This window comes from Cryptomeria japonica, chromosome 6, assembly GCF_030272615.1.
Source record: "Cryptomeria japonica chromosome 6, Sugi_1.0, whole genome shotgun sequence".
NCBI classification, from domain to species: Eukaryota; Viridiplantae; Streptophyta; class Pinopsida; order Cupressales; family Cupressaceae; genus Cryptomeria; species Cryptomeria japonica.
In genome coordinates, this window is record NC_081410.1 from 1,535,872 (window position 1) to 1,562,330 (window position 26,459).

The window sequence follows — 26,459 nt, forward strand, 5'->3', positions numbered from 1 at the left end:
GTCATTTTTGGATCCCTCTAACAAGATGCATAATTGATTTTAAGCTATCACTTATAGTTTGAGATCTTGGATGCATGCACAACATCATTTTTTTAAATGGTCTACCAATTGGTCTTACACATTGAACAGTTGCATACAAAATACACCGAAAATTTCCCTAATTGACCTTCCACACTTCTTCGGCATACCCATTGCACATTAAAGTGTGTGATTGCTAGTTGTTATTTATGATCTACCATCAATCATATTGTCTATATTAATCAAAATTATTTAACAATTCTCAATAAGGTGCATTTTGTTGGGAGAACTTTCAATCAAATAAACCATGGTAGAGAAATCAGACTAATCAAAAGAACTGTTCCTTCTTCAACTCATAAACGCAAGTTATACTACATGCTAGGATTCTGTGCTGGACATTTTTCTCCAGGAGACCTGCTTTGAAAGAAATGATTTAGATTTGCAAACAGTATGAACCTGAAAATGCTTCCAGATTTACGACCGGCAATGTCATTGTGGGAGGCGGAAGCTGAATAACCCTACACATGTTCGAATTACAATCACAAAATGTCAGTGCCTTCCTCTACTCATCTCAATCTCACAGTATTATGTAGAGAAGGCCAGTTGAAGGAAGCGCTGTACATTTTGCTCACTACATACAATCCCCCTGAAGACGACTCTACGTATATTCAGTTATTGCAGACTTGCATTCTCAAGAATGCGCTTCCTCAAGGGAAAAAAGTCCACTCTTTCATCGCTCACAGGCAATTTACATTTGCCACACGCAAAACTTTTCAGAATAAGCTTATGAACATGTATGTCAAGTGCCGGAGTTTGGTAGATGCTCGTAAGGTGTTTGATCGCATGAAAGAACGAGACTGTTTCACATGGAATACGATTCTTACAGCATACCGAAGACATGGGTTTCCTCAGGAGGCAGTCACACTGTTTCACCAAATGCAACGAACAGGTCTCCAACCCGATCAATTCACATTTGCCAACGTACTCCCAGCCTGTGCCAAAATCGGAGCTTTGGAACAGGGTATGGACATCCACCAAAGCATAAAGGAAAGAGGAATTTCGTCAAACGTTCTAGTTTCAACTGCCCTGGTAGATATGTATGCAAAATGTGGAAGCATAGACAAGGCACGTGAAGTCTTTGACAATATGCCTCAAAGAAATGTAATCTCATGGAATGCCATGATTGTAGGATATGCACGAAATGGATTTGTTGAACATGCTTTAGAAACTTTCAAGCAAATGCAATTGGCAGGTGTAAAACCAGACTCCGCAACCTTTGCTAGCATCCTTCCAGCCTGTGCCAAAATGGGAGCTTTGGAACTGGGTATGGACATCCATCAAAGCATAACCGAAGAGCAATGTGTGTCAGATGTTGTTGTTGCAACTGCCCTACTCGACATGTATGCAAAATGTGGAAGCATGCACAAGGCACGTGAACTGTTTGACAAAATGCTTAAAAGAGACGTGGTCTCATGGAATGTGATGATTGCAGGATATGCACAAAATGGGTTTGCTCAAAAGGCCTTAGAAGTTTTTAAGCAAATGCAACTGGCGGGTGTAAAGCCAGACACCATATCATTTGTCAGCATCCTCTCCGCCTGTGCTCAAATGGGGGCTTTGAAACTCGGTACCGTCATCCATCAAAGCATAATTGAAAGTGGATTTTTTTCAGTTATTATGGTTGGAAATGCTCTCGTAGACATGTATACAAAATGTGGAAGCATAGACGAGGCACGTGAATTATTGGACAGAATGCCTCAAAGAGATGTCGTCTCATGGAATACCATGATTGCGGGATATACACTAAATGGATTTGTTAATAAGGCTTTAGAAACTTTCAAGCAAATGCAATTTATAGGTGTGAAGCCAGATTCCACAACATTTGCCAGCATTCTTCCAGCATGTGCCAAAATGGGAGCTTTGGAACAGGGTATGAGCATCCATCAAGGCATAACGGAAGGGGGATTTTTGTCAGATGTAGTTGCGACTGCCCTGCTAGACATGTACGCAAAATGTGGAAGCATGGACAAGGCCTGTGAAATGTTTGATAAAATACTTCAAAGAGACGCAGTCTCATGGAATGCGATGATTGTAGGATATGCAAAAAATGGATTTGTTGAAAAGGCCTTTGAAACTTTTGAGCAAATGCAACTGGCGAATGTAAAGCCAGACTCCACAACCTTTGCCAGCATCCTCTCTGCCTGCACACAAATGGGAGCTCTGGAATTGGGTACAGCCATCCATCAAACCATAATTGAAAATAGATTTTCTTCAAATATCATAGTTGGAAATGCACTGGTCGACATGTATGCAAAATGTGGAAACGTGCACAAGGCATCTGAACTATTTGACAATATGCCTCAAAGAAATGTGATCTCATGGACCACGATGATTGCAGGATATGCACAAAATGGATTAGTTGAAAAGGCTTTAGGAGCTTTTGAGCAAATGCAATTGGCAGGTGTAAAACCAATTTCCACAACCTTTGCCAGTATCCTTTCAGCCTGTGCCAAAATGGGAGCTTTGGAGCAGGGTATGGATATTCATCAAAGCATTAGGGAAGGGGGATTTTTGTCGGATGTTGTAGTTGCAAGTGCTCTGGTAGACATGTATGCAAAATGTGGAAGCATAGAAAAGGCACGTGAGCTGTTTGACAAAATGCCTCTGAGAAATGTGGTCTCATGGAATGCCATGATTGCAGGATATGCACAAAATGGATTTTCCAAGGATGCTCTCAAAATCTTTGAATTAATGAAGTACTCTGGGACACGTCCTGATATTGTAAGCTTTGCTTCTGTTCTATTTGCGTGCAGCCAGGCAGGTTTAGTGGATGAGGGCTGCACATACTTTAATCACATGAGTAACCTTTATTGCATTATACCTACAGCTAATCATTATGTTTGCATGGTTGACCTTCTTGCCCGTTCTGGCTATCTCGAGGACACCCTAAATTTTATCATTAAGATGCCAATTAAACCTGTGGCGAATGTGTGGATGAGTTTTCTTGGTGCTTGTAGATCACATATGAATACAGGCTTCGGAGTATTTACAGCGACACTGCTTTTTGATTTGGATCCTGAAAATACTGCGACTTATGTTCTTCTCTCAAACATCTATGCAGAACTGGGCAGGTGGGATGAAGTTCGAATGGTAAGGACATTGATGAAAGATAGAGGAGTTAAGAAGATCCCTGGATGTAGTTGGATTGAAAGCCATAAAATGGTACATGTTTTTTGTGTAGGAGACAGATCACATCCACAGACACAGGAGATCTATGCAACGTTAGATAAATTGGCTTGGGAAATGAAGGCGGCAGGGTATTTTCCAGATTCAAGGCATTCAATTAATGATGTGGAAGAGGAGGAAAAAGGATTATTTCTCGGCCACCACAGTGAAAAGTTGGCAATTGCATTTGGGTTGTTAAACACACCCCCTGGAACAACTATTAGAGTTGTAAAGAACCTTCGAGTATGCGCTAATTGTCACACTGCAATTAAATTAATCTCCAATATTGTTACGAGAGAGATTGTTGTGAGAGATGCAAACCGTTTCCATCATTTTAAACAGGGACAATGTTCTTGCAGAGATTATTGGTGATGCTACATGAAACAATCTCAAAATTAGGCTTGCACTGAACTAAGGTGCACCATATCATTGTTAGGAATACGGGACTATCTCTCCGACTTTGTCTGATTCTGTAAAGGAAATAATGCACAATGGAATTTCCAGACACCCGATTCAATCACCATTACTATTGAGTTATGACTACATGATGGATGATCAATTGGGGAGAGACTTAATGTCGAGTTGGAGCAGGTGCAAACTATGTGTAGAAGAATTGAAAACAAGGTGATAAATGTTCGATTGTCAAAAGTTTCCTTAGAGGGAGTGCTGGAGAGCAATGTCGAGAATCTAGAGGAGTTAATTGATTAAAATCACAAAATCGTTTCGTCGTCCGTGAGGCCTGAGTTTTATGTGGGGATTTTGTCTTTTGTTGACAAGGACCAACTCGAGCTTGGCTGTGCAATTCTCACCGCAAATAAGGCTCTTTCTGTCGTTGGTCTTCTGCAAGATGAGGTAGCTCTCATGGTGTTTAAGGAAGATGACAGTCTTTTAGTTTTTCTATTATGGGAGCAGAAGAGTAGGAGACTATGAGGAAGGAGTGTATTTTGCACCTGCAGACGGTGGTGTTCCTTATTATGGATTACCGGGTGAAGTAGTTCGAGAAGATTTTTTAACTCTAATTTGAATTGGAGATGACTCATTTGGAGTGTGCTGGAACAAAGTCTGGCGAAATTGAAATTTTCTCAAGGTCTGGTGCAAATGTAAGATTTGGAACGGAAATGCAGACAGTGCATGGCTGTGCCAGTTGGACTTCATGGGGGAGATTGTTGGGAATATGAAGCCCAACAGTCACATGATCATTCGTCTTCTCCAGACTATTCGTTTCATGGCTGAACATGTTTATAAATGGCTGTGTGCAGCCCATGTATGATGTACTGTGAGATTGGATATTGATTAATATAAGTTATCCCTGCTTGAGAGTGGACATAAACAATTTGGTGAATCACTATAATTCGCTGTGTACTATGTTATGTGTCTGCTTTCTGTTGTTTTGTATTATTCATATGGTTTTCTCTGCTTGTTTAATTTTACAATCATAACTGCGGCAATAAGGTTTGATTTATAGTGCACCATATCATAACTCCGGCAATAAGGTTTGATTTTCACTTCTATAAAGTTTGTAAGTTTTTTTTTGTTTTTATGTGTTGTTGGTTATCTAAAATTAGATGCATAGTGTAATGTGGATTGCTAATTGTATACGCACTGGAATATCTATCAAAGGTGTGTTTTATGATAACATGATTGTTTTATTGAATTGTTTTCAAGGAAATATGTATATATGAAATGAAAAGTTGGAGGTGGTGGTGGAGAATGGGAAAAAATAAAAGGTGAGGAATACTGAGGTAAATGAAAAGATGTTTGATCGATAGAAAATGGGAGAGGAGGGTTCACAATCAGCCCTTATAATTTATATAAAAAAATTTAGATTAATTTTATTATCTGTTGTTTATAATTTGCGATTAAATATGTAATTGTATCTAAGTGTTGTAGATTTTGTCTCTTTTATGGTTAGATATTTCTAATACTGCTTTACGTCTTTGCTTGGTGAGATAGCTAATAGATTTGTGACTTCATAAATAGTTTTTAATTTAATTTGATTTCAATATTTTTGGTTTCAATTAGAAACAACCTATTATAATTTATACATGTAGAAGTAAAAAAAGTACAATTGCACCTATGTTCTAATTAGTATAGAGGCATGCATTTGAAAAACCTCACATAATGAGATTTATAGATTGATGTTAGTGGAAAAAGAATAACATTTGCCTATGTAAACATAAAATGACAATTTAGATTGCACTATAAACATACATTCATTCTATTGCAAGGTTGGCATGATGAGATTTATAAATTCATACTAATGAGATGAGGGTTTGAAAGTAGTTGGGAGAGAGCTAAATAGGCCATTTCATAAGTATTTGGAGTGACCAAAGATCTAAAAACAAATTAACTCAAAAGAATAGGAGCTAAAAGAATTTCAAATAAACACTATGGGTGACATCTATAGGCTTAAAAAGAAAATAACAATTATACTCATGATATGATCAAGTTGACTGTGTTATCCATGTGCGTTAAACCTAACAAATCGTAATAAAGGTTAAATTTCATTTGATAAATGAATTGAATAATTTTGTCTTAGTTTCATACCTATCAAATGTTGGTACTAAATTCCATATGCTATATCTAAGGTGTATTTATAATCGTTAATTAAAGCTACATTAAGAATCTTGACTTTTTATACTTATTGAATGTTAAAATCTTATAATATTAGATTCAATTTTTTATGACCTATATTTGTTTTTTACACACATAATATTTAGAGACTTATGAATAGTGTGACTAAGAATGTTTATTAGTCATTTTAAAAATGGAATATTATCATAAGCATGCATGTATGTATATGATGAAGATGGGAAAATGTAGCTTTTGAAAGGAATCTAAAATGAACTTTAATTCATTCTCCCATACAAATGCATTTGATAATTTTATTCTTATAAGGAAACATGCGTTTCTAATTCATTATAAGTTGTTACAATAAATTCATTAATGTTAACAATAGAAGAATAGAATTTGTTATAAAGTACCTTCTATTCTTATAAAAGCTAAATCAATTTGCAACTATCATTAATCGAATCACATCTAAGGACTAAGGTCTCAAGGTACATCCAAATTTATAAATGAATATTTAAATATACATGCATTATAATGGCATGGAACATTTGAATGAAATAAACTGTTTTGTGTTGTGTTGTGTTGTTTGGATTTTGTCTCAACAATTCTTTTGCCTATGCATAAGGTTTTTAGGTCTTCTCGAAATATGCTTTTACCCCTTAATAAAAATGATCATTAATAATCTCATTAATTACATTATAAAAGTGGGCAATATGGTAGCAGTTTTTAAATTATAGGATTTATGTGCCATCACCAACAACAATTACTATCAAGAAAATCAACAAAAAATTGTCAATATTTAGGTCATAAAAGATGATGCTAAAAACGTGTGGAAATGCATACCAAGCAATCACATTATAAATCACAAAATGTGTGAGCAACATAAACACCACAAATCTTAGTTTGAGTTTCCTCAATAAGTTCAAAATGGAAGATTGTGGTTTTCATCTTCTCCTTGACATCAAAAGAGTATTTAGAATTAATCTCATCTAATGTCATGTTTCCTAATGTGAAGCTCTACCAATGAACATGAGAATTTAGCATTGATGATTGTCCTTTGGTTTTACATTGCTTTTCTTATTGGAACAAAGGGGGACTATTTCTAGGGAAACCATCCTTAGGCCATAAGGAAGCATCTTGATCATCATTCATGTGTCTAGTGACAGGTTCACTGAGAGCCTGAATTTTTTATTAGCAAACCTTTTTCAGATTGTAACCAACCAGGTACAAGGTTTTAGCTGATAACTACACTCAATTGACATTTTGACAACCTTTGTCATTGACGTCAAAGGGGGAGTAGTAGGAAGAGAACAATCCAACGACATAGAGATCATTTGCTTAGGGGGAGCACACAATTTTGGTAAGATTTTTGGACTTCAATTTTTGGATACAATTTTGAATTTTTCTCATGGATGTTGCCATCAATGCCAAAGGGGGAGATTGTTGGCATTGCCCACTCCAATGAGAATTGTAGATGATTGAAGGTATTGTCATTGATGACAACCTTGCAATCCTATGGCACCGGCACCGACAGACTCTACACTGGCAGATAGATCACCAGCAGCGACAAAGATGATTACCGACATCCCAGCCAACAAGATTTTAATTATTGTATTTTGTATTTATTTGTAATATCTTTTCGTAAGCCAACAAGGCGTATTGTAATAAGACTCATATATATGTATGAGATCTTGTAGATCATTTAAGATGCAGACATGGGAAGATTATTTGCAGAAGTAATGTGGGAATATTAAGGCAGATTTTGAAGTAAGGTTTATGGTTGTTATATGAGCTTAAACTAGTACTGAACCTGGCATAGCAAATGCTGAACTAAAGCAGTACATTATAGTGGATTTGCATAATCCATTTTGTAAGTCAGTGAGACTTCCTTTTGTAATTAAGCAGTGATCTTTAGGCAGTTGGCCTTCCTGCATGTGCAGACCCCTATTGTAAGTAATATCCATTCATTGGCCAGTGAGTGAATATTGTGGGTCACAAATCCCACCAAGGTTTTTCCCACATCGGGTTTCCTCGTTAAAAATCTTGTGTTATGGTGTGCTTTCTATGTTGTGTTTATTGTTCATATTTACTGCATTGATTCTTGCTTGTCGATACACTGTTTTGGAATGCAATTTATTTAATAAGGTCAGAAAATCTATTTACCGGTTAGATATTGATTCACCACCCTCCCCCCCCTCTCAGTATCTTTGGGAATCCTAACAAGGTCATCTTGAATCTTTGATGTCAAAATTATGATCGGATATACGAAATCACATAGCAATCTTTCAACCTAATTTAATTACATATCACTAAAAAAATAACATGATGATAATATTTCCACTTACCCAAATAATTGGTATAAGAATTTATATGTCAAAACATGTATGTATGATAATAAGTCAAAACATTGTGAAGTCCAACTCATAAGTTGAAAATGAAATCAAGCTAGAGTAGAACATGTATTTTGTAATTTTTTTATTTTAACCTATAGTTCATGTAACAACTCAAAAATTGGCACTCCCTTCTTAGAGTAGTCTAATAATAAAACTAGAGAACTATCTAAGCAATGAAACTTTAATTTTACTATGCTTAATGTATCTATTAGACTATAAACTAATCATTCAACCTAAATCATGATATTTATCTAATTTTGATTTTATTTTATTTTTTTAAAAGACTTGTGTGAGTATCTTAAATCAGGGTCCTGTAAATTTTGATTTTTGAGATTGTTTAAGAAATTTAGGTGTAAAATATTTTGTATATTCACATATCTTACTATTAATTCTAAGTCTACGTTGACTTTGGATTATAGGAGGCTTATTAGATATATGCTCACATACTTTATTCTTATGTTTTATTATGTTCTCCTAATAATAATTTATGTCATTTTATTATATACTTTAATCACACCAATTATGGGTGGTTAAACATTAATGGTTGATAGTAGGTTATGTCACTTTATATTTGTGTGTACTCTTGTACATTATTTATAATATCAATAATATGTTAAATTTGTGCATTAGTGTGTATTCCTCTTCTTTTCTTCTTAATTTTTTTTGATATTAATAAGAAAAACCAAGGTGTTGTCCTTAGAAACAATATCCCAAAGGGCATTTAAAGTTAAGAGTAAAAGGAGCAACACAATAACAATCAACTAACATAAAAAAACTAACCATCAACAACACCCAACGAGCTATCTAAACTACTTAAAGTCTTAACAAAATGTCACCTAGAGCCATAAACATAAGCACTAACTATATTAGTAAAAGTCTTAACATGGGATCGTTTTTGGCCAAAAACAACATTAACAACAAAAAATAAAGTAAAATTATCCCTAGCGACCATCCTTGAATTTGCGACCAGCCTGGCAAAGGACTTTTGACCAATCTTCGGTGAGGAACTTATTCTTCTTAATTTGTTAATCTTGAAATGTACTAATAAATATTAGGAGTATGAAATAATTTTTTTTTAAATATTTGGATAATTTGATTTAAGTGTGTAGATCACATGTTGCACGAAGATTCAAATGATCAAAACTCTGCTAAGTTACAAATGGAAAAACTGAAATAGAAACATTTTTGTAATCATTTTCCTGCTTAATAATTTAATTTTCGTGGTACTCTATAATTGCTAACTACCTAGGGCTTGCAACTGTGGAAGAGATCGTACTTGAATTATTGTCTATCATAACTTACTTTAGATTTCTTTAAAGGAGAATTTAATTTCTAATGCTATATTTAATGTTGAATAAACCAATTAAAAGATTTAAGAGTACACAACATCTAACAAGCCTTATAACGTGTTATTTCAAAGGTAATAAAATCTAAAAAGTGTGTGAAATTTATTCATGATTATACAAGTACTAATGAATTATTGCAACCACCAATTATATGATATTTAAATAATAATACCAAACCATTTTTTACTTTAAAAAATAATATAAAATAAGTATTCATTTCTACAACATATATATATATATATATATATATATAATCCATTTTCCCATTTACAGTGATACACAATACAACTTATTTTTTCATTACAAGTGATAAGTCATAACTAGGGATATATTACCCTTTCTCAAATCACAAAATAGTGTAGAATAATGCATTGAGATATGAACCTATAACAAGGTAGAAATCATAACTACTACTTCATCAATATCATACTACATATTCAAATAAGTAGATTATTATCAACTCAAGACAAACTTATACCTCCATACTAAACCTATATATAACATCATGGTAAACTGAAATTGAAAGGCCAAAAATAGAGAAGACGATAAGAGCATTTTTTATGCAGAGGCTCGGGTTCAACTCTCAACAACATGAAAACATTTCAATGCCAGTCAGGCATATTTCACAACAAAGGACTTCATTCCCTTCACTAAACTCAACACAAGGCTTCTAACATAGACCTCTTGATATTCCAACTTCTCTAAAGCATAAAGACTCATCAAAGATCAATGTTCAACAACAACTCTCACCATACCTTCACAAACTCAAAACTCTACAAGTCAACACCTTGAGACACTTTTGGAATGCTAAATGTGACATGACGACCACACATGGTCACCAAGAATGTAAAAAAATCATATAATAGCTTTCTGCAACCTTCCTGTAGCAGCAGATGAACTCACATAGGGAATGACATGACAATTTTTAGAAATTGGCTCATTTGACCCCTCCAATAATAAGATGATTTTTTCTGATAATAAGGAATTGTGTTCACAACTTCATAATCTATCCACACACCAAGTGTCAAGTCCTTACTCTACCATACATAATTGTACCAACACATTTCCTAACTGTAGATTTGGAAAATCATTTTTAGAACAAGCTATCCTTAAGACAAATGGTCATAAATTACTCATTTTTTCATGAAAATCAATGAAACTTGAATAAATTTAAATTTATTTCATTTACCCAACAAATACAAGTGGTTTCATACCAATACTAAGTTGTATATGTCCATAAAACTTGTTGCTCCTATCTTCACCAATATGATTTTCACTATGAATTGTAACAAATAGTCATTAATAACTTTTGAAATATTTATCATGAAGCCAGTCTCTCTAATAGTATTATAGATTACCTAGTTGTTTAAATTTTCCCCAAGTTATAGCCATATCCAACAATTAAACCAAAAGTTATGAGGAGTTTACCAAAACGGGCAACCCTTGGCAGGGTTTTGACAGTTTTTGGAAAAACAATCATATCTCACAAAATACATCATAAAAATGCAAAAGAATGGATTAATATGAAATATATTTCATTATATATCTTCCTAAAACCATTAAATGTTGAAATTACATCATTTTTGAGCACCCATGGCCCTGCAACTAGTCACAGACCTCCAAAACCATGTGACAGTCAGAGGGTTTGATGAATGTTCTTTGTCAAATATCCTCTAAACCTGTCCACTACCCCAATTTAGACCATTAATTGGTTTTATAAACCATTTTAAACTCCCTCTAACTATTGTAACTACCCCTAGGACCAAACTCTTTCCCTTTTGCATCGTTTTTTTAACTTGTTTTTGCAATGTTGCAATATTGCAACTTTTGCAATTTTTGCAAATTTTGACAAAATAATACCAAACCTTGTGAAACCACTCCTGGACACCTCAAACACCCTAAAATGGACTAAATAAGTCTTGTTACAACATTTACAACCCCTTTTTGGACATTTTGCACCCTTTGAGCACTTTTGACTCTGTCAGGACCTTATAGGTCTATTTGGACAGAATGGCTCTTAAAGCCTTACAAAATGAGTTGTTTTGATTCCAATGGTCCTTGGGACCTTACATAACATGGAAAACATTACAAAATAAAGACAAATACAAATTAACCTTTAAGAGGCATTTCAAAGGCTAGGTGCTCCTGCACCAATTTTTCACCAACCATAGAGCCATATAGGCTCCCACATATGTTAATTAAAAGGTATGACCCTCCCTTTCATGAATAGGGTCACAAAGTGCACCATATTGGAATAATCAACTATGAAGTTCCTATAAAACATATTAAACCAACTCAATAAATAGAGAGATAGAGAGAGAGGGGGTGGGGGATAGAAGACTTATCATTCCACCAAGTAATCTATGGGATTAACACAAGCTTAAGAATGGGAGAACAACACTATAACTTTTGCTTGTATTATTTTGAATAATTTTGAAAAATGGATGGGGCTCCCATTAGTCTTGCTAGTTTCCTTATCATACACCATACTATCTCATAAAGATATAAAAATCAAACAACACAACTTGAAATGACAAAAACATATACTAATAGTTTGCTGGTTAAGAAAAATGTTTTTCAATCAACCTACAAAGGGCTCTTTAATGTTTGTAATATGAAAAATTATAACAAGACACATATTTCTCTCTTTTATTTCGAAGTATAATACTAATTTTCATCTGTTAATCCCAACCTCCAAAAGCTCATATTGCTCAGAGTAATCCATCATAATACAATACAAAATCTTAATCATGGGCATTATAATACAGTAATATCCTAATTTTATGTATACTATCATATATGAATAGTATCAATTCTAACAATAAACTCAACTAAATTGTCAATGTCATCACACTTAAATGAACTAAATTCATGTTTCAATGCACAACACATTGATTTTTTTTTAATTATGGAAAAATTCAAACCACAAGGTTGAACATATTCACATACAACAAACTTAGCACAGTTGGGTTGTTGCCCATACTTGTAATTCTCCCTAAGATGTTTACAACATAAATTGACAAAATCATAAGATTACAGTTTCTAACATGAAATAATAAAAATCTTTAGGATTCTTGAAGTAAATCATCCCTACACAATTTGTATTTCCTAAAGCTTATTACTAAGCATTCTTTCCCCTTTCAAACATAATATCATATCAACCTAAAAAAATGTTCTATGTCTTAATAAACATTTGACAATGAAAATTATTATGAAAGTAATAAAGGTAAAAAGGATAATATTACTCCATAGTGTTTCCAACACAACTCACACAAGGTAATAGATGCACCTACAATGTCAAATAAGATCACATAGAAGCCCTTGCACACTAAGAAACATAACCAATTTACAAGGGGGAATTTAAATTGTTGACTCAATTCAAAGGTTCAAACCAAAATATTAATGGAAGTAACTAATCTTGATATAACATTGAACTATGATCTCATTCTACTACTACAAAGAGAAAAATAATAATTTTAACTCTTTCCAAAACCTACAACTAATAAGGACACAATGAAATATAGACATCAACAATGTTTAGTTTTCTCACTAAAATGGCTTACTACTTAATTGTCAAATATTCACAGTCTCTTATGCTCAAGATCACTTCATTCTATTAAACTTGTGATTGCTAGTAGTAGGAATGGAATGGTAAAATCCCTAACATCTTCTCCTGTGAGAGTTGGTAACGACGGAGACTTTGGTGTAATTATAGATGAGGGCAAGGCTGAAGATAGTGATGACAATGGGGATGGTGATGGAACACTATTGGATATTCTTTTGGAGGCTTGTTTTCCTAGTCTGGTAGGTGGGAGGTGAGCTTGAGTTCTTCTCAACTGTGCGAGTGTGTAAGGATCTCCATAATTTTAAATTAATATAAATCACCAAATACACAAATTTAAGCATAAATTATTGCCATGTGTTCAAATATACATGATAAGAGACATCAAATTATATTTCAACAAAATATTTTGATACATAAGCCAATAACAAGGCATATACTTAAGGATGCATATTCTTTTACAATAGACCACAAGGTTGAATGCATAAAGAACAAGACATGCAGACCACCATGCAAAGAACTTCCAACATTTGTCTCCCTAGAGCACATCATAGGCAAGAATATTGTTGGAATGCCTATCCACCCTACAACAAATCTTTCATGACATGAAAGATACCCAACCTGGCACAAGGAAGACTAATAATGCAAATTTGGCAAGAGTAACAGAATTTGTGTAGAATGATATATCTACATCTGACACTAATGTAATAGTATCATGTGCACACGAGTCTCATATGACATGTACATATGAAGAGATGAGCAACAATATTTGCTTCGCTATGTAAAAATCAATTTGAGATCTTACTTCCATCTCAAACACATTTATTCCAAGAGGTGAGCATAACATGTATTTATCTTAAACATGGAGAAAGCAAAAGAATGCCTATAAAAATATACATAGCTTAAATGAGCATAGAAGTGCATTTAAGAGCATACAAGAACACAATTGAGCAAGCAAGTGCATGAATCCATGCATATCCACAAGTCTACTTAACAAGGATTGAATTCGTTTCCATTCATTGTTTCTTCACCATTCATGCATAGAATTATAATAACATTCATGGGCATGAATTCTCAAAAGAGATCTTATCACAACTAGGATCTCTAAAAAATAAGTGCATCACATTTAAAATCAAGCATATATAACCTCATAAAAGCACATGTATGCATTCAATGCATAGATAAGCATATGACAACTCCATCTTTACTATAAACTGAAAATCTTGAAACATTAAGAGAAGCTAGCAAATCAACCATGATCATGAAATATTTCCCTATCTTATACTCTTCTTATAAAAGTAATACACATCAATCTCCAGAAGATGAACAATCTAGAACTTTGCTATATCATACATATCATTGATTAATAAATTATCATTATTTTCCATTAATCGAATACTTCAACTTTAGTCATTAGCACAACTATAGAGAGAATTTAATACAACATATAGTGTGTTGTTCAACTCCAAAAGTCGTGCTTAACAATGACCACAACTTGCAAAACATTCACTCCAAGAGGAAAAATGAGTCTCAACTCTTGTTTTATGTCCAAATTTGATTGAGACAAACTCCTTCACGTCGTATTAAGGGTTAAGCACACAAAATAAATAATTCCAAGAAACAAAATCGAGGAATCAAATCCCTTTATAAACCAACACTCTACTTGCCCTACAATGAATTCATCAATTTTGACAAGAAATTAACAAGCATTCATCATAATTTGGATGAATTTGTTGTTGTGATCATTACTATTATTGTGGTGTTTCCAAAAATCACCATGGTATATTAGTGTATGTCATGGCATTTGGTAATTTTGCTATTTGTGACAAACTCTAGTTCCACTAAAATTCAAAAACCACTATCTTCTTACACTCATTGCAAGTCCACCTTCTTTCCTAGGATGCTCCAGATTATCCCAACTCTTCAACAATCCTATTACAAGTTCATGATGCTTGAAACTAATTAAAGGTGACCTCTCCTATGAAGGAACTCCTAAAATTAACCCTTACTTAATTAAATGGATAATCCTATGGTTGTTTTGATTTTAACAAGGATTCATTTTCCAATCAAACATGTTTTATGTTAATATTGTCCTAAATCCATATATTTAAGGTTCCTTTATATTATCATTTGATTGATTACATTATACCTAAATATTTTATCAAAATGCCTTTCCATTATTCAAACCAAAGCCAACTAGGGCAAGTTTTGTCATGAACAATGACATTGCCCTTGAATTTTTTGAGAGAAGAACTTGAAATAATCACACCCACGTAGAAGCTTATGGAACATACTTCATCAAAAAGACATAAATTTTGAATTCACTATCAACTTAGAATGAGGAGATGCATGAGATCTAATAAATCCATTTTCATAAAATCCAAGGCAACTTTAAAATTATAATTTAAAACTAAACCTAGGTGCCTATTGAAGATAAACTTCTTACACATGGGGTCTTAACCATACTTTTAACTTCACCTACAAGCCATCACTTTAGAAAGACACCAAAGAAAAAGAACACATTGCTTATACCTCCTAAACACTCTACTATAACACACCCCAACATTGCACCAATACTAAGCATTGTTAAGGGAAACAAATAATAACATCATACATACCAAATAAATGTTGTGACAAACTCACAAATACATTCCCAAGACATTTCAAAACTCAAAGCAATCCAACCACTTATCAAAATCAATACAAACATTATCAAATGCAAAGGGGACCATAAGGTCTATAAAAATTAAAATATAGCTAACTTAAAGGGTTGTGAACCTTATAAATGTTTGATCCCTTCCCAAGAAGGGGGAAGATGGTTGTACAACACTATAATAGGGTCCTAATCAACCCCAACATTAGCTAGGAGATCTTTAATAGTGTCTTAATCAACCCCAACATTAGCTACAAGATCTTTAATGGATGTGCATATTTTGGCTCCAAAACGACAGTACAGATTGACTAACACGCGTGTTAGTCGCATGTTTTACATCGTCGATTTTGCATTTAACAGCTGCGATTGACTACCCTGTTGCTAACACGATGTATGAAAGGTCTGTTTTGGAGCCAGAATAGCCGCAATCATCTTTAATAGGGTCTTAATCAACCCCAACAGTAGCTAGGAGATCTTCCATGGAATTCATCTTCCTTCTAACATTAAAATCCAACATTTGAGAAATTCAATCTAACGATCAAGACCTCTTCTGCATGACTTCTTAATCTCCAATTTAGGCAAGTTCCTTTCAACGAGACGTTTATAACTTGCATATAAGCACTTAGTAAAGTTTTATCTTCATCCCTACTATTAGAGCTTCCTACTTCGACCAGCCTTAAACCCCACACACTAAGCAACATATTAAGCCTAGAGAATGTCAACTAACTCTAAGTATTTAACATTTTTAAACCTAAAAATTAAAACTTAATGTATGTGATTTAAGTCATATGTCCTACTTACCTAGTTATTGATTTTGTCAATAAAGAAAAAGGATCACCATATACAAAACCACCTTTTTGAGCTCCATAGGATGAAACTTGCCCACACTCACCTTATATTGAATAAAAGAATATTTGTCCACCGACTTGAGACAAGAGTGGAGCCCTTGCTTTTGTTCCATGGTCAATGTTGCACCATAAAAATAATAATAACAAAGTGATTTCCATCGAAATTCCTTTCTAATGAGAAACTCCGTGCAACTTTCACACCAGTAGCCCGGAAAGAGATGGAAAGCTGATAATGATGTGATGATGATAATGTAATGAAAGGAAAGCTCTTACTTGTTTCCACAGACGTCAATATAGGAATCTCAAACAATAAAACAAAGAATGCTTCTATAATACTAACATACGTACTTTGGCCTCTATATGTCGAATTGCTGCTCATTCTCATGCCATGCTATCTTTTCGCATATTCTTCCAACTCAGTTCTGTCATTTGAGTTGACTGTGTAATTTAATACTATAGAGCTTGCAATTTAATATTCTATCCAATACGCATTGCCCTAATTTAAAAATAATATTTATATGGATAGTCCATTATGGAGATCTGTGCTTATATAAATTAAAATAGACACTTAAAGGATCACGCACGTAGGTCTACGTCTTTGTCTTTTTCTCTTTTTTTTTTTAAAGATTGGTCCTAAAAATTGTTAGGTGGGAGGAATTTATAACAACAATAAAATTATTGGACGCGTCTATTCTGGTTTCAAAAAGACAGTACGGTTTGACTAACACGCGTGTTAGTCGCACGTTTTACACCGTCGATTTTGCAATTAACGGCTGCGATTGACTAACCTGTTACTAACATGTTGTACTAAAGATTTGTTTTGGAGCTAGAATAGTTTTAGGATGAGGGTAGAGGAATTTATTCCTTAAATTCATTTAGGATGTGGTTCTAATAGAGAGAATTTTCTTTAGTTCTAAAGGAATTTGAATTTTTTTAATTATAGAGGTAAAAATGTATATTAATAGATTAGATGGTAAGTTTGTTAGTTTTGCAAAGATTTATGATATATGAACTTTAAAATTATAAAAAATTAGATTGATTGGTAATAGATGATTTATAAAAAAGGAAGAGTTTTTGAAATCTCACATACAAGGTATAAGCTTTTATTATCTTGAAAATTGTATATGTTCTTAGTGGGGGAGGTAATATTTATCTTTATGTTAGAAAGACAAAACTAACAAGAAGACCACTTAAAACAAATAGGAATAATATTGTAAACCATGCAAGTACCAATAATATTTAAGAAAAACATTGTAGTTAGCACTTACAAGAGTGCTCAAATCTCACATAGGATAATCTTCCAATTTCAATCTTGATACCATTCTAGTTGGAAGTTGATTTACTTAAGATATTAAAAACCTAATTTTCTTCCCTTCGGTTTTGCTTAAGATATTTATAGTTTCAATTACCTTGAAAATAGTTCGTCTTACTTTTATGAGAGCCCTTTTGCTACAAGAACACTATCTTGCCATCATTTTATGTTGTAAATTCCTTTGGGAATACTAGTGTGAAACAATCATGTACCTACGATAGGACCCCACACACTTGTATCCCATTCATTACAAATGTTTTTTTATTGCCTAAACAATCACTCATCTTGAAAAATATTAGCTAAAGTGTATTTTATAATGATAAATTTAGCAGTGTGCATCATTATTTAAATGAACTTTTCAAAAAGGAAAAATAAGATCATCTAATTTTTGGTTTTTTGTAATAGCAACAACTCCTTATTTTCAATAAAATAGCATAATTTTCCTTCTTAGCACTTCTTGTACTGTGTTATGGATGAATGATTTGATGTTATTATTGTGATTTGTGCTTAAATCCTTTAATATGTCTCATTCAAATATGATTGGTGTGAGTAGTTACATGATGGGTGCAGATTGTGCTAGTTGATTTTAGTAATTTGTAGTTGTGAAAACATATTGTTTTCTTTCAGGCAAGCTCTAAATTCAATCCTTTTTATGAAATATTGATGCATTGCATGTTTAGTTGAGTTGTGAGATTTTGAGGTCTACTAGTTGAATGATTTTGTGAGTTATTTAGGTTGCAAGTCTCACATAAAACATTTGGTGCATCACCTCCTAGGATAGGTTTCAATTTATGTTATGCTTCTATCCATTTATCCATAAAGTTAGTTTGCAGGAGATTCATCGAGGAGAACCAGCTCGCTCTGGAGATTGATCCTCAAGATTAGGCAACCCACAGGCTTGAGGATCATTCGATGTTTCACAAGACTTTTGAGTTTTAGACTTAGCATTTAGGTGCAATCCTCCGTGACAACAGAAAGTACAAACAAGGGGCTTGATTGAGGTAAGTTCCTAAATGTGCAATTCACATGCTATATTTTCTCTTCAATCTTCTAACAGATTTTATAGCATAAACAAATTGTTCTACAACACTAGAGATAGATATTTACAAGTGTTTCTTTATGAAAATTGCATAGGGAACATCTCGAGTGCATGCCATCAGCATTCCCAAGGGACATGACCACATTGTAGAAGACATGATTACACCCATTAGGATATGAGTAAACAAATTAAGTCACCATTAACTATGTTTATTGTCATAAACTTTCGAAACACATTTTCATTAGTTTAGAATCTCTTTCAATGAACTTTTATCCAACTTTAGCATCCACAACCATCAATTTAAACACATTTACCTAACTTTATCCCATTTCCTTTTTCCTATTGTTATTGTTATCTTAACTCGTGCATTTTATTTTATTGGTTTGCAATAAAAAAAGTAACTAGTATTATTTTTCTAGTAAAATATGATTTAGCAAGTGGATAAATGCAACTTAGTAACCAAATTCAAATAATTTCCTTATAGCTATTTATTTAATTTGAATTTGATAATCAAAGTTACAATAGACATAATCTTATTCAACAAAATTTATTTGGATTTTAAATTTGTTGAAAATTGAAGCCACCATTTTAAACAATATGAATTGAACATAACTTCAACCTTAGCTATTTCATCAAATTTTACGAATTCGATTTACTTGACTTAGATCATGACATGGATTGAATCAAACATCAACTATATCCACTTACTAAAACTCACAACTTACATCAATAAAAATCAGAAATTATGTAAGAATAGAACCTAATTATCAACACACCAATTTCATCAAAACTACATATGAATCATATCAAGATTCAAGCACACTCATTTCATGAAAATTTACTAGAAATGTAACCTAACCTCAATCACACCTACAAAAATAATTTTATTCAACCTCAAGTTTACTCGAAAATATTAAAATTAAAATTAAACACAATATCCTTATACACATTTCAACTGTTTTCTAAAAATAAATCTCAACTTTAAACACATCTAGCAAATTGTATTGGTGGAAACACATATTCATTGCCTTTTTTCTTTTATTCTAGACTTATAACAACTAGGTTATATTTTATGCATTAAATAATGTGCAACATGGTATATGTTAGAAGGAAGTTAGTATATAATGTTTATTAGGCCCATCCCCAAGATCCAAATCTAATATCACCTTGGTTCATATCCATGGGTGCAAGATAGACCCAAGTAATCTTTCTAATCATAGATTTAAACTCCACACTTTTAAATTTAAATTGAGTTCATGATTATCTCCCTTGTTAGTTGTTATGAGATTTCTAAAGTGTAATTTATTATAAATCATACTAGGGTGGTGTAATTAAAGACTAACCCCAATTTATTTAGATATCACAAGAGAGGGAATAATACATTAAACAAACATATAGTCTAATTATAATAGAATTTATATATTTTTTTATCAAAATACATCATCATTCTAGAAACATATTGCATGTTTTCTTACTACCATTGGTTTTTGGTTTTAGTCATTGAGTCAATTCATCTAGAGGTTTAACCGGGGAGAATACCCTCACGTTTTAGTGGGTTTCTAAAAGGTTTGTAAAAACATCCTATTCCTTACTAAATTCAACATCAAAAGATCAAGGTGAATATATTTAGATATTAGTTCATTCTCATATGTATGAGTTCATGTTTGCATGCTAGTTTTTTGCAAGCATAGATATGAAGCAAAGTAAAGTACAAGACCAATTTTCAAATTTTAAAGTAGCGATTGATTTGTTCATGGATTCTTCCACAATATATTATCTTCATTAATTTTTGATATAATTATTATATTAACATTTATTTAATTTATACAGTCAATTCAATATTTAATCATTCTAGTCCCAAATGTCTTGAAACTGGTTTGGTTGTTTATTTAGTCAACTTAAATATTCTTGTCCCAACCTTCTTAAATATAGTTTGGCATTTCATTAATTGCTTATGTATATAAATAACCCAAATATTTATCAAGTGAATGTGAGGTATTCCCTTGCAATCATAAAATTTAATATGACCTTATTTATATCAAACAAGAAACAAATTAAGACCCAACATGAATAAATCACAAAATTAGCCTCACAAAAAAATTAGACCTAACATTGGTAATATTTAATGCAAATAATAAGCATTGAATTAATATTCAACATGAAAGGATCACAATAAGTTAATCAAATCTAACCCCACTAATCTTTAATTCAACTAACACGAACTGAATTAATACCCAACGTGAATGAGTCACAATAATAATTAAACCTAATCTAGATAATCATTGATGCACACAATAACAAATTTAAACCATGGTAAAGATTTTGCGACAATAACTTTCTTCTAACTAAAGTCTAACCTAGAGAATTGAGATTTATCTTTTAAAAGATAAGAAGCATATATTTTATATTTTTACATAAACAAAACCTCTATTTGTTGAGAAAATCTTGTAATCATAAAATTAACATACCCATACCAAATCCCATTTAGTTTGCTTCACATTTTGATGGAATGTCTTAATATAATTATATATCACAAAACATGACATATTCTTATGCTAAATTTAATTTATTTCTTTGTTCATGTTAGATATTAAAGTGTCCTAACCTTTACAAATTTATTTATTTAATATTTATCATTCCCCCTATTCAACATTGAAAATTATCATATTTTATTATTATTTGTGCTACACCAAAATGGAGAGTGAGGTGTTGAGTCAGCATCATATGTCACATGTTGGTACTTTATGAAGTGTTGTAAAATGTGTATAAAATGTCTATCTATAGTAGGCTTATCTATAGTAGGCTTGGATTCCTAGTTTGACAACATATGACAAAATCTTATGATACATACAAGCCAACAATAGGGACATATACTTTAGAATCTCAATGGGAATATGGTAGGTTTTATTATTTGTCATAGAATGTTTACTTTAAGATAGGGAATAATAACAAGTTTGGTACCCATGTTGAGTGGGTTGAATTGGAAGTTACATGGTAATAAAATTTGTTATTTTTAGCATATTATGAGGTATCTTTAAGGATGGAATTGTATTTTGTGTTCAAGTTGGACACCATCTTTTTGTGGGTTTAGCTCATAGTTTGGAAAATAATTTTTGGTTTCCATCTTGTTCATTTTTCTATAAATTGGTAGTTTATAGTATGGGGATTTGTAGGTACATAGTGTTAGAAATACAATTATTGTTGCATCAAAAGATCGCCCTATTAATGTTTGATACAACCACTAGACTTATAGAATCCATAGGAGGTGGTAAAGCCATGTCATAAACCTGAGCACTGCACTACATTGCACATCACAAGGAGACCAAGGGTGCACACCTTGCAACAATCCCCTCCTTGGCACAAGTGAGGGGTTTGAACTTGTGACCCAGGCTCTGATACCACTTGTTAGAAGTATGGTTGTTGTTGCACCAAAAGATCAACTTATTAATGCCCGATACAACCACTAGACTTATAGAATCCACAAGAGGCGATTAAGCCATGTCACAAAGCCGAGCACTATGCTACAAACACAAGGAGACTAAGGGTGCACACCTTGCAACACATAGGTGTAGTTGGAATGCTGCCAAAAAATTCTCAAGCTTAATTGTTGGTGAAATACTCCTACACAAACTTAAATTATAAGTGTGTTGTAATCTCTAAAAACATTATGTTGGTTTTGAAGTGAGTTTTTTTCTCACAAAAGGGTTTTCCCCACATAAACCATTATTTTATGGTATCATTATTTATCTATTTATGAATGTGTTTCTTTAATTTCTATAATAAGCTTGCATTGTTTTATAAAATTATTTGTACAACACTCCCTTCAAGATCAGTTTAGGATTTTATTTTTGCATATCTTGTTTCCTGACAAGTGGAATCAAAGCTTGATTAACTTTAGTTCTAGTAGTATTGTAGAGGTTTTTGTGAGCTAACCTATATTTGAGTGGGAGCTTGTGTGAAAGAGCTTTGTGATCTTTATTACAAGAAATAAAGATGGCAAGCACATTTGGCAGGGCTGAGGTGAAAAAAGTTAATAGGCACAAAAATTTAGATGTGGATGTTAAAAATTGATTTTGATGTAAAAATGCAAAGGATTTAATTAGATTGTGTTTTGTAGATCCTATTCTTATTAATGTCCATGAAGAATGCACTTCAAAATGATAATGAAAGAAACTTGGAAAAATCTACGAAGCAAAGTCTTTAGTGAACAAAATAATCTCGAGGAAGGAGCTCTAGTCCTTGAGGATGGAAGAAGATGGACAAATTATAAACTAATGAAAGAAATTTGAATGTTGGTGACTCAATTAAAATCCGTGGGTGTGAAGATGGCAAAAGAGGAAAAATGTCCATTTTTTTTTTTTTTGCCAAACTCGTTGGATAGCCTAGTCATGACCATTTGGAGCACTTCTATCACTCTAACATTCTTTTCTTTTTGTTTGTTCTTTGCCTTTTGAAAAGATTGGTCTGAATGTCTCTTTGAATGCCAAAAAGTCTTTTAGTGTTTGAGGAAGACTAAATAAATAGGTAGAAAAAGAGACAAGCAACATAGAAGAATATTTAGATCTTCTACAAAATGTTAAGCCATCTGTTAGAATTGCATTAAGCCTAGTCACTTGCATAATGAATACAAAGTTTAAAAAAAAAAAAGTTTATTCTAAACAAACTATTCTTTATCCTTAAAAAAAAAAAAAACTGTGATCTAAATATAAAACATAGTTAAATGGAAAAATAACCACACCCATAGGTAATCACATTTTATTGACTAATATAATATTGCGTCCCTATAGTTAAAGACAAGAATATTCACCCTTGTTTTTGTTCCTTGGTCAAGTTGCACAATAAAAAGAGTGATCTTCTTAGAAATTCCTTTCTAATGAGAAACTCATACAAGTTCACATTAGTTCTTCCCAAAGAGATGGAATGATATCATGTCATGCAATGAAAAGAAATAACTTGGAAATCCAACACCTCACATGCAATATGGAATTGTCAAAGAGGAAATTGGAATAAACAAAGTATGCCTCAAAAATAGTGACAAGTGTACTTTTAAGTCGAATTGCACATGCTATCTTTTCGCATATTCTCTGCACTTAGTTTTGTCATTTATGGTTGACTCAATAATTATAAGACTATAGAGCTTTGTATTTTAATATTCTGATGCGTACGCATTATCCTAAATAAAGTTATTTAGGAGGAGCTTAGAGGAATTTATTCCTAAATACCTTTTAGGATGGCACTCTAATAGAGATAATTTTATAAATTTTCTAAGGAGTTTTAAATATAAAGTTAAAGAATATTAAATAATATAAAAGTACATTTATTATTTTTTAAAAGATTAAGATTTATTGATTTCATGAAATTAACTTTTTCTAAATTCTATAGACAAGGAATAATCGCTTGTTTCTCTAAATATTGTGCATGCTCTTAGTGTTGAAGGTAATGTTTGTCTTTGTGTTAAAAAGACTAGACTAATAGGAAGGCTACTTAAAAAAACAACAACAATAGTGTAAATCATGGGAGAATAAAGAGGAGGATACACAACACACGAACCAACACAATAACAAAAGTCAAGAATATAAGAAATCATTATAGTTAACAGTCACAAGAGTACTAATGTTACTACTCAAGTTGCGGGTAGAGTAATCCTAATTATTTCCTATTTCAACCTTGATATAATTCTAGTTAGAAGTTGATTTAGTTAAAGATATCAACCTAATTTTGTTTCCTTCTAGTATGGTTTCACTTGAGAACATTGAAACCATTAAGGAGGATGTCGATATATTTCTTACATTAATTCAACTATCACCCTTAGAAGTAAGAGAAATATTGCCATTTGAAGTGATCAATCAAGATTTTAGAGTTAGATTCCATATAAGTATAATTCAATGGTTTAGCTTTGCTTCTAAAAGAGCTTGGTGAATGCTCATACGGTCAACAAAATTATTAGAGCCAACACCAAGACTACTAGCAAACCAAAAAACAATCTTTTCATTATGGTCACAATAAACCCTCTCATGTCAACATTTCTAGGATTGTTGTTTGAAGCATTGTGAAATGATTACATTAACTAGGCTCAGAGGAGAACATTCCCATTTACTAAGTTGATCTTTCATATATTATAGCAGAGGCAGAGGAAATACTAAATCTCATAAAAACTCTAATTTCTCACCAAAACTATCCACTTCCATACCCAAAGTTTGCAACACTATGAAAATGATGGAAAATGACTAAAATGATTTGGAGTAGGGAAGGATTAAAGGTTGGGATGGGAGAAGGGAAAATGAGAGATCATTATAGGGCACAAAAGTTTACAATAGATGAAATAGGGATCTGTGCAAAAATGATGTGGAAGTGGAGGCTGGGATTAGATATAGGAAAAATGTTTGGATCCACCTTAAAATCACATAAAAATGGGAAGCAAATGGTAATGAAGGAACTAGTACCTCAAGGGACTATGTGAAACTTTTGTGCAAAATTGGATACTAGATTTTGATAATTGGTTGAGTGAGAAAATATCCACTTCCACACCTAAAGTTTGCAACACTACTAAAATGATGGGAACTGACTAAAATGCTCCTAAAACTAATATTTACTTAGATTTTTACAATTTATATTATATGATAGGGGTATGGAAGATAGTTAGGAACCATATTTAGGTGATTTTGATCAATGGAGCTCATTTGAAAGTTTCTTAAATTAATTATAATTGATGGACTAGAAAATAGAAAATGAACAAAAAAAATTGAGCTTAGGAAAAATTGAACACAATCAAATAAGGTGCCAACATAATACACAAAAATAAATGGTTAGTTAGGAATCTCTTAATTCCTCTTCTATCTCACTACTTCCTCTTGATATCTCTTCTTAATCTTCCTCATTCAACCTTTTATGTATAATAACTTTATTTCTACACACTCGTGTTCTCTATTGTATTTCTTGTCTAGTTAAAACATAATCCCTTTGTCATTTTTTCTTTAATTTATTGAGGAGTAAATCTAGTAGGTTAAGGAAATGACTGTGCATGATTGTTTCTCTCTTATATTTACTAAACCTTGCCATCTATTGGTCATAAATTTGTTCTCTACTTACCTTCCTATAATCATTGCTTAGTAAAGAAAAGTTGGATTGGATATACATACCTTACATTTGATGTGGTCCTTCAAAACCTCTAGAAATCATTCATTAATTTTTTTCTTTTTAACACACTCCACTCTCAAAAAAGATAAAATTTAATTTTTTTTTATTACAGTCCTTGATCATTTATGTTTTCTTTGGCTTGGAAATTTGGTTAAAGTACCTAGATCTATAAGATTGTCACTATAATGCGTTGTGAGTTCCTATTGGAAAAAAAAACCACATGACAACACATCCCTTCCTTTTCTTCTCTCCACATACCAAACGATACCTAATGAATTATTTTGGTTCTAAGAATAAATATTCCATCACATCCTTCTATTAACATGGAACATGATGAAGATCAAAGAACTAGTTC

General features: G+C 32.6%; 1 protein-coding gene across 1 annotated transcript; it reads left to right on the forward strand.

Annotated features, from left to right (window-relative positions):
- Positions 1-313: 313 nt before the first annotated feature.
- LOC131029416 (pentatricopeptide repeat-containing protein At3g24000, mitochondrial-like) lies at positions 314-4,565 on the forward strand. The gene has a single exon (XM_057959892.1). The coding sequence runs from the start codon at positions 565-567 to the stop codon at positions 3,613-3,615; it is 3,051 nt and encodes a 1,016-aa protein (XP_057815875.1). The 5' UTR covers positions 314-564; the 3' UTR covers positions 3,616-4,565.
- The last annotated feature ends 21,894 nt before the right edge of the window (positions 4,566-26,459 follow it).

What these genes read in the sequence shown, in the direction of transcription:
- LOC131029416 (XM_057959892.1), top strand. Translation starts at nt 565, where the DNA reads ATGTCAGTGCCTTCCTCTACTCATCTCAATCTCACAGTATTATGTAGA.